This window comes from Hemiscyllium ocellatum, chromosome 10 (genome assembly GCF_020745735.1).
Source record: "Hemiscyllium ocellatum isolate sHemOce1 chromosome 10, sHemOce1.pat.X.cur, whole genome shotgun sequence".
In the NCBI taxonomy this organism is placed as follows: domain Eukaryota; kingdom Metazoa; phylum Chordata; class Chondrichthyes; order Orectolobiformes; family Hemiscylliidae; genus Hemiscyllium; species Hemiscyllium ocellatum.
Window position 1 is genome coordinate 7,994,730 of NC_083410.1, and position 13,212 is coordinate 8,007,941.

The 13,212-nt window shown below is 47.1% G+C and overlaps 1 protein-coding gene across 1 annotated transcript in view; it reads right to left on the reverse strand.

The window, feature by feature from the left end:
* cd109 (CD109 molecule) overlaps positions 1-13,212 on the reverse strand; it is a 166,157-nt gene that overhangs the window by 130,868 nt on the left and 22,077 nt on the right. The window contains exons 5-9 of the mRNA XM_060830700.1: positions 12,593-12,718; positions 9,257-9,296; positions 8,664-8,751; positions 6,962-7,049; positions 5,471-5,672 (exon numbers count right to left, since the gene is read on the reverse strand). Coding sequence (XP_060686683.1) covers positions 5,471-5,672; positions 6,962-7,049; positions 8,664-8,751; positions 9,257-9,296; positions 12,593-12,718 — 544 coding nt within the window. The remainder of the gene's footprint in view (positions 1-5,470; positions 5,673-6,961; positions 7,050-8,663; positions 8,752-9,256; positions 9,297-12,592; positions 12,719-13,212) is intronic.

A 13,212-nucleotide genomic window follows, 5' to 3' on the forward strand; every position in this document is an offset into this window, starting at 1 on the left:
ATTTCCCTGCTAACTGGCTGTACGGTGAGGTTTGAGGTTTGACCACATTTCCCTGCTAACTGGCTGTACGGTGGGGTTTGGGGTTTGACCACATTTCCCTGCTAACTGGCTGTACGGTGGGGTTTGGGGTTTGGGGTTTGACCACATTTCCCTGCTAACTGGCTGTACGGTGGGGTTTGAGGTTTGAGGTTTGAGGTTTGACCACATTTCCCTGCTAACTGGCTGTACGGTGGGGTTTGAGGTTTGAGGTTTGACCACATTTCCCTGCTAACTGGCTGTACGGTGGGGTTTGAGGTTTGAGGTTTGACCACATTTCCCTGCTAACTGGCTGTACGGTGGGGTTTGGGGTTTGAGGTTTGACCACATTTCCCCACTAACTGGCTGTACGGTGGGGTTTGGAGTTTGGGGTTTGCCCACATTTCCCTGCTAACTGGCTGTAGGGTGGGGTTTTGGGTTTGACCACATTTCCCTGCTAACCGGCTGTTCGGTGGAGTTTTGGGCTTGGGGTTTGACCACATTTCCCCGCTAAATGGCTGTACGGTGGGGTTTGAGGTTTGACCATATTTCCCTGCTAACCGGCTGTACGGTGGGGTTTGGGGTTTGGGGGTGGACCACATTTCCCCGCTAACTGGCTGTACGGTGGGGTTTGAGGTTTGACCACATTTCCCTGCTAACCGGCTGTACGGTGGGGTTTGGGGTTTGAACACATTTCGCTGCTAACTGGCTGTACGGTGGGGTTTGAGGTTTGACCACATTTCCCTGCTAACTGGCTGTACGGTGGGGTTTGAGGTTTGACCACATTTCCCTGCTAACCGGCTGTACGGTGGGGTTTGGGATTTGACCACATTTCCCTGCTAACTGGCTGTACGGTGGGGTTTGAGGTTTGACCACATTTCCCTGTTAACTGGCTGTACGGTGGGGTTTGAGGTTTGACCACATTTCCCTGTTAACTGGCTGTACGGTGGGGTTTGAGGTTTGACCACATTTCCCCACTAACTGGCTGTTCAGTGGGGTTTGGGGCTTGGGGTTTGCCCACATTTCCCTGTTAACTGGCTGTACGGTGGGGTTTGAGGTTTGAGGTTTGACCACATTTCCCTGCTAACCGGCTGTACGGTGGGGTTTGAGGTTTGACCACATTTCCCTGCTAACTGGCTGTACGGTGGGGTTTGGGGTTTGACCACATTTCCCTGCTAACTGGCTGTACGGTGGGGTTTGGGGTTTGACCACATTTCCCTGCTAAATGGCTGTACGGTGGGGTTTGAGGTTTGACCACATTTCCCTGCTAACTGGCTGTACGGTGGGGTTTGGGGTTTGTGGTTTGCCCACATTTCCCTGCTAACTGGCTGTAGGGTGGGGTTTGGGGTTTGACCACATTTCCCTGCTAACCGGCTGTACGGTGGGGTTTGGGGTTTGGGGTTTGACCACATTTCCCCACTAACCGGCTGTACGGTGGGGTTTGGGGTTAGGGGTTGGACCACATTTCCCCGCTAACCGGCTGTACAGTGGAGTTTGAGGTTTGACCACATTTCCCCACTAACTGCCTGTTCGGTGGGGTTTGTGGTTTGACCACATTTCCCTGCTAACCGGCTGTACGGTGGGGTTTGGGGTTTGACCACATTTCCCTGCTAACTGGCTGTGCGGTGGGGTTTGAGGTTTGACCACATTTCCCTGCTAACTGGCTGTACGGTGGGGTTTGAGGTTTGACCACATTTCCCTGTTAACTGGCTGTACGGTGGGGTTTGGGGTTTGACCACATTTCCCTGCTAACTGGCTGTACGGTGGGGTTTGGGGTTTGACCACATTTCCCCACTAACTGGCTGTTCGGTGGGGTTTGGGGTTAGGGGTTGGACCACATTTCCCTGCTAACTGGCTGTACGGTGGGGTTTGAGGTTTGACCACATTTCCCTGCTAACCGGCTGTACGGTGGGGTTTGAGGTTTGACCACATTTCCCTGCTAACTGGCTGTACGGTGGGGTTTGAGGTTTGACCACATTTCCCTGCTAACAGGCTGTACAGTGGGGTTTGTGGTTTGAGGATTGACCACATTTCCCTGTTAACTGGCTGTACGGTGAGGTTTGAGGTTTGACCACATTTCCCTGCTAACCGGCTGTACGGTGGGGTTTGAGGCTTCACCACATTTCCCTGCTAACTGGCTGTACGGTGGGGTTTGGGGTTTGACCACATTTCCCTGCTAACTGGCTGTACGGTGGGGTTTGGGGTTTGGGGTTTGACCACATTTCCCTGCACACTGGCTGTACGGTGGGGTTTGGTGTTTGGGGTTTGACCACATTTCCCCGCTAACCAGCTGTACGGTGGGGTTTGGGGTTTGACCGCATTTCGCTGCTAACTGGCTGTACGGTGGGGTTTGAGGTTTGACCACATTTCCCTGCTAACCGGCTGTACGGTGGGGTTTGGGGTTTGACCACATTTCCCTGCTAACAGGCTGTACGGTGGGGTTTGAGGTTTGGGGTTGGACCGGTTTTCCCCGCTAACTGGCTGTACGGTGGGGTTTGAAGTTTGGGGTTGGACCACATTTCCCCATTAACTGGCTGTACGGTGGGGTTTGAGGTTTGACCACATTTCCCCACTAACTGGCTGTTCGGTGGGGTTTGGGTTTTGGGGTTTGACCACATTTCCCTGCTAACTGGCTGTACGGTGAGGTTTGAGGTTTGACCACATTTCCCTGCTAACTGGCTGTAGGGTGGGGTTTGGGGTTTGACCACATTTCCCTGCTAACTGGCTGTACGGTGGGGTTTGGGGTTTGGGGTTTGACCACATTTCCCTGCTAACTGGCTGTACGGTGGGGTTTGAGGTTTGAGGTTTGAACACATTTCCCTGCTAACTGGCTGTACGGTGGGGTTTGAGGTTTGAGGTTTGACCACATTTCCCTGCTAACTGGCTGTACGGTGGGGTTTGGGGTTTGAAGTTTGACCACATTTCCCCACTAACTGGCTGTACGGTGGGGTTTGGGGTTTGGGGTTTGCCCACATTTCCCTGCTAACTGGCTGTAGGGTGGGGTTTGGGGTTTGACCACATTTCCCTGCTAACCGGCTGTACGGTGGGGTTTGGGGTTTGACCACATCTCCACACTAACTGGCTGTTCGGTGGAGTTTTGGGTTTGGGGTTTGACCACATTTCCCCGCTAACTGGCTGTACGGTGGGGTTTGAGATTTGACCACATGTCCCTGCTAACCGGCTGTACAGTGGGGTTTGGGGTTTGACCACATTTCCCTGCACACTGGCTGTACGGTGGGGTTTGGGGGTTTGACCACTTTTCGCTGCTAACTGGCTGTACGGTGGCGTTTGAGGTTTGACCACATTTCTATGCTAACCGGCTGTACGGTGGGGTTTGGGGTTTGACCACATTTCCCTGCTAACTGGCTGTACGGTGGGGTTTGGGGTTTGGGGGTTTGACCACATTTCCCTGCTAACTGGCTGTACGGTGAGGTTCGGGGTTTGACCACATTTCGCAGCTAACTGGCTGTTCGGTGGGGTTTGGGGTTTGGGGTTTGACCACATTTCCCTGCTAACTGGCTGTACGGTGAGGTTTGAGGTTTGACCACATTTCCCTGCTAACTGGCTGTACGGTGGGGTTTGGGGTTTGACCACATTTCCCTGCTAACTGGCTGTACGGTGGGGTTTGGGGTTTGGGGTTTGACCACATTTCCCTGCTAACTGGCTGTACGGTGGGGTTTGAGGTTTGAGGTTTGAGGTTTGACCACATTTCCCTGCTAACTGGCTGTACGGTGGGGTTTGAGGTTGGAGGTTTGACCACATTTCCCTGCTAACTGGCTGTACGGTGGGGTTTGAGGTTTGAGGTTTGACCACATTTCCCTGCTAACTGGCTGTACGGTGGGGTTTGGGGTTTGAGGTTTGACCACATTTCCCCACTAACTGGCTGTACGGTGGGGTTTGGGGTTTTGGGTTTGACCACATTTCCCTGCTAACCGGCTGTACGGTGGGGTTTGGGGTTTGACCACATTTCCCCACTAACTGGCTGTTCGGTGGAGTTTTGGGCATGGGGTTTGACCACATTTCCCCGCTAAATGGCTGTACGGTGGGGTTTGAGGTTTGACCACATTTCCCTGCTAACCGGCTGTACGGTGGGGTTTGGGGTTTGGGGTTGGACCACATTTCCCCGCTAACTGGCTGTACGGTGGGGTTTGAGGTTTGACCACATTTCCCTGCTAACCGGCTGTACGGTGGGGTTTGGGATTTGACCACATTTCGCTGCTAACTGGCTGTACGGTGGTGTTTGTGGTTTGACCACATTTCCCCACTAACTGGCTGTTCAGTGGGGTTTGGGGTTTGGGGTTTGCCCACATTTCCCTGTTAACTGGCTGTTCAGTGGGGTTTGGGGTTTGCCCACATTTCCCTGTTAACTGGTTGTACGGTGGGGTTTGAGGTTTGAGGTTTGACCACATTTCCCTGCTAACCGGCTGTACGGTGGGGTTTGAGGTTTGACCACATTTCCCCACTAACTAGCTGAACGGTGGGGTTTTGGGTTTGGGGTTGGACCACATTTCCCTGTTAACTGGCTGTACGGTGAGGTTTGAGGTTTGACCACATTTCCCTGCTAACTGGCTGTACGGTGGTGTTTGGGGTTTGACCACATTTTCCTGCTAACTGGCTGTACGGTGAGGTTTGGGGTTTGACCACATTTCCCTGCTAAATGGCTGTACGGTGGGGTTTGAGGTTTGACCACATTTCCCTGCTAACTGGCTGTACGGTGGGGTTTGGGGTTTGACCACATTTCCCTGCTAACTGGCTGTACGGTGGGTTTTGAGGTTTGAGGTTTGACCACATTTCCCTGCTAACTGGCTGTACGGTGGGGTTTGAGGTTTGACCACATTTCCCTGCTAACTGGCTGTACGGTGGGGTTTTGGGTTTGTGGTTTGACAACATTTCCCTGCTAACTGGCTGTAGGGTGGGGTTTGGGGTTTGACCACATTTCCCTGCTAAGTGGCTGTACGGTGGGGTTTGGGGTTTGGGGTTTGCCCACATTTCCCTGCTAACTGGCTGTACGGTGGGGTTTGGGGTTTGACCACATTTCCCTGCTAAGTGGCTGTACAGTGGGGTTTAGAGTTTGAGGTTTGACCACATTTCCCTGCTAACTGGCTGTACGGTGGGGTTTGGGTTTTGAGGTTTGACCACATTTCCCTGCTAACTGGCTGTACGGTGGGGTTTTTGGCTTGCCCTTTCTAGCTCTTTCTTTTGTAACATACTGTTTCTTGTAAACTGCTGTTTATTGTTCGCTTTTCTTTCTCTATTTTGTATAGTTTGATAAAATAAAAATAAAATCAAAGGAAAGAGTATGTTAGAGGTTCTGTTCACATTGAGAGCTGGCTCTGAGGACTCTCCACATGTAGATACAGTGTGATTTTGTGATGGGATACTGGTCTCTGTGGAGTTATTTCGAGGAAGTTTCAGAGGCTGTGCACGGTAACCACATTTTGTGATTTGTCCTTACCCGTCTGTGATTCTGTCACTGCAGCTTTGATTGTCAGTGGGAATTTTCGACCGTTGTAGGAAAGCAGCCAATTCTCTATCAGTGATTGGAATGACTGTTTTGCAGGGAATGCACCCTCTTCTTCCTGAAACCTTCCATACATCTTCAGAAAGATCTCCTGAAGTTCAGCAGCAGTGAAACTGAAATGGACAGTCCCATTTGTCTGCAGAATGAGATAAAGAGGGAGTTACTATTCACTGAGATAGACTGAAAGATCAACATGCTGTCATTAACTTGGTCACACTGTGATGAAATCATGCATTTTAGTCTCTACAGTGTCATGGTGGGGGTTTTGTCTTTTATTAAAAAATTGTTCATGAAACATGGGCATCACTGACTGGGGCAGCATTTATTACCTTTGAGAAGATGGTGGTGAGCTGCCATCTTGAAATGCTGCAGTCCATGTGCTGTGGTTTGACTCATAATGCCTTGGGGAAGGGAATTCCAGGATTTTGCCCTCAAGAATAGATACATTTCCAAATCAGGATAGTGGGCGGCTTGGAGGGGAACTTGTTCCCATGTATCTGCTGCCCTTGTCCTTCTGGATGGAAGTGGTCGTGGGTTTAGAAGATGCTGTCTAAGGATATTTGGTAAATTTCTGTAATGTATCTGGTAGAAAGTACACACTACTGCTACTGAGCATTGGTGAGGGATGGAGTGAACATGAGAATATAGGAACATTGGGACAGCAGCAGGCCATTCAGCCTCTTGAGTTTGTTTTTCCATTCAATGAGATCACTTCTGATTTATGTCTAACTCCATACATCTACCTATGGCCCACTTTTACTTAATGCATCAGCTTAACAAGAATGTATCTATCTCAGACTTAAAATTCGGATATTTGTCAACGTGGTGCCATTCAAGTGGGCTGCTTTGACCTGGGTGATGTTGAACTTGCTGAGTATTGTCGGAGCTACATTCATCCAGGTAAGTGGGAAGTATTCCATCACATCCCTGATTTGTAGATGATAGACAGGCCATGGGGAGGTGAGTTCCTCACTACAGAATTCCTAACCTCTGATCTGCCCTTGTAGCCATAGTATTTATATGGCTGGTCCAGTTCAGTTTCTAGTCAGTGGTAACCCCCAGGATGTTGATAGTAGAGGATTTACACAGTGTGCACAGAGTTGGGCAATCAAATTAATTCCCAAAACATTCACAGTATGTTCTGGCATCCAGGAGGAAGGGAGATTAATTTCCTAAACTTGTTAGAACTTCCATTGCTGAGGCAGAGTGGGGAGAAGTACATATGGAGCAAAACACCAGCACAGATGAGTTGGGCTGAATGGCCTGAATTTAGGCAGTCTGGATGAACCAATGTAATGGCCATTTGTATAGAATCTGAGAGTGAAGCGAACAGGTGCCTTCTTGAGTAATGATACCAGGAGAGGAGAGAACTGAAGGAGAAATGGGCATTGAGGTATAAAGAGGGAAATAAAGTTTCAGAAGTACCTCAAAAGTTTTGTTTGTCGTCTGTAAGAAGAATGGGAAGGAGATGCTAACCGTCACATTCCCTTTGACGGGCTTCCCATACAGGTATCTGAAAAGGAAGAAGATGTGAGGGCTGGCACACCCAAGATGAGAAACAAAGGGACAACGAAGCAGTATTCTGCTGCCATTTACCAGAGGCTTCGGGCATTAAATGCAGACCTTACCAGCAACACCCCAAGACCAAATAAAAAAAAGAATCAACACCGTTTACAATCCCGCAAATTGTTAATGAGCTTTGGCCAGTGATGCAACCTTTGACAAATTTTGGTGAAAGGACTTTGTTTCAAACCATGTCAAGATGTAACCTCCTGACTGAGCTCGTGTTCAGCAACCCCTTTGTGTTCCTGAGGTGGCCGTCACTCACAACTGTCACCAATATTTTCCATACCCTGTGCACCCACTCAGCAAACTTGGTGCTGCCCACATCTGGCATTTCTCTCCCTTTGATCTTGGCACCTGGTCAGTACCACTATGGCACTACAATAACAACAATCCACATTTATACTGCACCTCTAATGAAGTGGAAAATCCTGAGGTACTTCAGGGGACTGATATAAAACAAAGTATGATGCCAGCGAACCATGTAAGGTGACTGTGGGTCAGGTGAGCCAGTGTTTTGTCCAAGAGGTCAATTTGATGAAGTAATTTAGAGGAGGTAAGGCAGGGCTACATAGAGAACAGATTCCAGAGCTTCAGGTTCAGACAACCAAAGATACAGACACCAATAATGGAGCAATATTGATTGGGAATGCCAAAGAATCCAGAATTAGCAGGGTCCAGAAATCTCAGCGGGATCTTTCTGATTGTCCATGTGGGCATTGTTGGCATTGGGGATTTAAGCACATCACTAATTCGCTGGAGAAGGTAACGGTGAGTTGCCTTTCTGAACAATGGCAGCCCTTGGGTGTAGATACCCCCACAGCATTGTTATGGAGGGAATTCCAGGATTTTGACCCAGCGACAGTGAAGCAACAGTGATATACGTCCAAGTCAGGAGGGTGAGTGGCTTGGAGGGAATGTGCAGAGGCTGATGTTCCCATGGATCTGCTGCCATTGTATCTGTCTAGATGGTAGTAGTCATCAAAGTGCTTTGAAAGGGGCCTTGCATATTCACTGCAATGCATACACATTGCCACTCTGCATCAGTGATGGAGAGAGTGAATGTCAAAGATGCAGAGTATGGTACCAATCAAGTGGGCTTTGTCCTGGATGGTGTCGAGCTTCTTGAGTATTGTTGGAGCTGTTACCCATCCAGGCCTTGTTGGGAGGTGCTGAAAAAACAGGAGCTGAGAGAGTGATTCGCTGCTGAATTGTCAGCCTCTGACTTCATCTTGTGGAGTTGGGGTGGGTTGTGGAGATAGAGAGGAGTGAGGTTATTTGAAAACAAGAATGATTATTTTAAAATCAGCAAACACAGCAGTGATGGGGAACAGGACTGGCTGTGAGTAAAGTCATGGACAGCAGAGTTTTGAATGACCTCAAGTTCCTGGAGGACATAACGTGGAGATCAGTACAGATTCAATACCCATCCTTAGCTTCACCAATGCTGGATAACTTTCTCACTCAAGGGATGTCACTGTCTTAGGCCTAGTCAGACAATCTATTACAATTTGATGATTATCCTTTATTTACCGTGTAAAGTTTGATGCTCAGAATAACTCACCGTCCAGTGACAGTACCGGTTAGGTCCATGTCATCGAGTGGAAGATACACAGATGATGTGTTGAGTAAAACCTCAAAGCGAGACAACACTGAAATTGGAAATCAGTCAACAACACAATGAACTCAACTGGCTTGGAAATTTCATGGTTCAGATAACGGAATTACTCCAAGGCAGAGCTAAAACATACATTTTGAGCGAGAACCAAAGGTTATTGGGGATGGAGAGAAATGTGGAGTTGAGTGTAAAAGCAAATCAGCCGTGAATTTCTCTAATGACAGAACAGGCTTGAGGGGCCGGATGGCCTACTTCTACTCTGAGCTCATACACTGCAGTTGTTACCCGTGCCTAACTTCCATTGAGAACTGCCTTTCTTGAACCGCTGCAGCCTATTTGGGGTAGAGATGCCCATAGGAAGGGATTTCCAGGATTCTGACCCAGTGACATTGAAGGAACGGTGATTATATTTCCATAAGTCAGGATGGTGAGGGGCTTGGAGGGGAGCATGTAGAGACTGGTGCTCCCATGCATCTGCTCTTCCTCAGTTCAACAAAACTATTTCTGTCCTGCACCCAAAAAGACCACAAGTTACTTACCGTACTCAGCCACTGTGAAAGCCTTTTCCTTTTGAACACCCTGTAATACAATGACAACATTAATGCATCCATAACAAGATTTTTCAGAAGGAACTTAAAACTGCACAATGGTTATCCCTTTCCTACCACTCATTTACACAGCAACATTTTACCCAAAGTTGGGCAACATTTTACCAACAGGGAACTATCTCAGGATTGCTCGAGGTGCATGGACATTACATTGAGGGTATTTAAAAGTTTGAAAATTATGCATTTAAAAATAGTCTATTTTATAAACACTCTTGTTTGCTGGCTATAAAACCTTTCAGCAATGAGGTGTACCAGAAATGTGCTCAGTTAGAGCTGGGAATAGTACCAAATGTTTATGAGATTTTGCCAGTGAGCGTTTTCTCACATCAAGACTGCACACATCAGACAGATTTTGCCTATTCACCCTGTCCATGCCCCTCATAATTTTGTAATCCTCTATAAGGTCAGCCCTCAGCCTCCGACGCTCCAGGGAAAACAGCCCCAGCCTGTTCAGCCTCTCCCTAAAGCTCAAATCCTCCAACCCTGGCAACATTCTTGTAAATCTTTTCTGAACCCTTTCAAGTTTCACAACATCTTTCCGATAGGAAGGAGACCAGAACTGCATGCAATATTCCAACAATGGCCTAACCAATGTCCTGTACGGCCGTAACATGACCTCCCAACTCCTGTACTCAATGCTCTGACCAATAAAAGAAAGCATACCAAATGCTTTCTACACTATCCTATCTATTTGCACGCCAAGGTCTCTTTGTTCAGCAACACTCCCTAGGACCTTACCATTAAGTGTATAAGTCATGCTAAGATTTGCTTTCCCAAAAGCCAGCACCTCGCATTTATCTGAATTAAACTAATCTGCCATTTCTCAGCCCATTGGCTTATCTGGTCAAGATCCTGTAATCTGAGGTAACCCTCTTTGATGTCCACTACACCTCCAATTTTGGTATCATCTACAAACTTACTAACTGTACCTCTTATGCTCACATCCAAATCATTTATGTAAGTGACAAAAAGTAGAGAGCCCAGCACCGATCCTTGTGGCACTCCACTGGTCACAGGCCTCCAGTCTGAAAAACAACCCTCCACCACCACCCCCTGTCTTCTATCTTTGAGCCAGTTCTGTATCCAAATGACTAGTTCTCCCTGTATTCCATGATATCTAACCTTGCTAATCAGTTTCCGATGGGGAACCTTGTTGAACACCTTACTGAAGTCCATATAGATCACATCGACTGCTCTGCCCTCATCAATCTTCTTTGTTACTTCTTCAAAAAACTCAATCAAGTTTGTGAGACATGATTTCCCACGTACAAAGCCATGTTGACTATCCCAAATCAGTCCTTGCTTTTCCAAATACATGGACATCCTGTTCCTCAGGATTCCCTCCAACAACTTGCCCACCACCAAGGTCAGGCTCACCGGTCTATAGTTCCCTGGCTTGTCTTTACCGCCCTTCTTAAACAGTGGCACCACGTTTGCCAACCTCCAGACTTCCAGCACCTCACCTGTGACTATCGAGATACAAATATCTCAGCAAGAGGCCCAACAATCACTTCTCTAGCTTCCCACAGAGTTCTTGGGTACATATGATCAGGTCCTGGGGATTTATCCACTTTAACCATTTCAAGACATCCAGCACTTCCTCCTCTGTAATCTGGACATTTTGCAAGATGTCACCATCTATTTCCCTACAGTCTATATCTTCCATATCCTTGTTCACAGTAAATACTGATGCAAAATATTCATTTAGTATCTCCCCCATTTTCTGTGGCTCCACAAAAAGGCCGCCTTGCTGATCTTTGAGGGGCCCTATTCTCTCCCTCGTTACCCTTTTGTGCTTAATATATTTGTAAAACCCCTTTGGATTCTCCTTAATTCTATTTGCCAAAGCTATTTCATGTCCCCATTTTGCCCTCCTGATTTCCCTCTTAAGTATACTCCTACTTCCTTTATACTCTTCTAAGGATTCACTCGATCTATCCTGTCTATACCTGACATATGCTTCCTCTTTTTCTTAACCAAACCCTCAATTTCTTTAATCATCCAGCATTCCCTATACCTACCTGCCTTCCCTTTCACCCTGACAGGAATATACTTTCTCTGGATTCTTGTTATCTCATTTCTGAAGGCTTCTCATTTTCCAGCCGTCCCTTTACCTGCGAACATCTGTCTCCAATCAGCTTTTGAAAGTTCTTGCCTAATACCGTCAAAATTGGCCTTTCTCCAATTTAGAACTTCAACTTCTAGATCTGGTCTATCCTTTTCCATCACGATTTTAAAACGAATAGAATTATGGTCGCTGGCCCCAAAGTGCTCCCCCACTGACACCTCAGTCACCTGCCCTGCCTTATTTCCCAAGAGTAAGTCAAGTTTTGCACCTTCTCTAATAGATACATCCACATACTGAATCAGAAAATTGTCTTGTACACACTTAAGAAATTCCTCTCCATCTAAACCTTTAACACTATGGCAGGCCCAGTCGATGTTTGGAAACTTAAAATCCCCTACCATAACTACCCTATTATTCTTACAGATAACTGAGATCATGAGGGATAAAGGAATAAAATGGTTCTTTTCATGTAGACACAGCACTTGATGCCCATTCCCTAATCACCCTGGAGAAGGTGGTGGTGAGCTACTTTATTGAATCAGTGCTGACCGGGGATCAGACTGATGATCTAGTGGTATTGTCAGTGGGCTATTAATCCAGGGACCGGGTGACAATCGGGGAACAAGGGCTCAAACTCTGCACAGCAGATGGTGGAATTAGAAACCAACAATTTTAAAAAATTGAGAACCCAATAACCATGAAATGATTGTTGCGGAATAACGCACCTCACTAAGCCCCACTCAGGAAGGAAATCTGCCGTCTTTAACTGGTCTGGCCTGCATGTGATGCCAGTAATGTTGTGATGAAGGATCTCTGGATCCATAACATTGACTCTACTTTCTCTCCACAAATGCTGGCAGACCTGCTGAGTTTCTTCAGCAATTTCTGTTTTTGCCACAGCAATGTGGTTGACTCTTAACTGCCCTCTGGGCAATTAGGGATGGGCAATAAATGGCCAAATGATGCCCATATCACATGAATGAAGGAACACCCATAATGTGGCTAGGAATGGACTCCCAGGAATTTGAGCCAACAATATCATGTGCTGATAAAAGGGGATAAAAAGGTGTGGAAGGAGGTTTGTGCGAAGCATAAACTCTAGTAAGCAGCAGATGGGCCAAATGGCCTGACCCGCTGCTGTATAACCTTTGTCAGTGGTGAGTTTTGCTAAAGTGAACAGTAGGATTAATAATACTCACATTAGATATAACCTGTATGTACCAGTTTCCGAGTAATGAGTTTGGAGACAGTGGAAATTCCTTGGAAACAACACCTACAGTGGGCTCCAAGTCCAGCCACTGTTGGATCACAAACCTCCGCGGACTCTGTTGCAATACAAATTACATTTCATTTTGGTGTTAATTATTGTTCAGTTCAATTATTTCTCTCATATTTTATGCAGCGAGTATTAGCAATAATGATAAAGCACCAACAAATTTTATTTATTTACCACCTGGTTGAGCACGGAAGTGACGTCTGACAGCCCAGTGCACCGCTGAGGGGGTTGGGAAATGTTGAGGTGAGACTTAATATTGAGGTGAATATAAATGATCCCTTGTCACATTTTCCAAGAAGACCGGGGGGCTGGGGGGGTGGGTGGGCGGGGGGGGGGGGGGGGTGGGGGTGTGTGGTTAGCCTTGACATTCTGGCCAGTAATCCTCCTTTAATCCACATGACAAAGGCAGATTATCTGATCATGACCACAATCTGATTATGGGATCATACTGTGTGTGTGTATTTTCTCCAATACATTTTGGAAGTTTTTCTAATGGGACATCCTACAATCTTAACAGAAACTAAATATTGGCAACTTTTTATT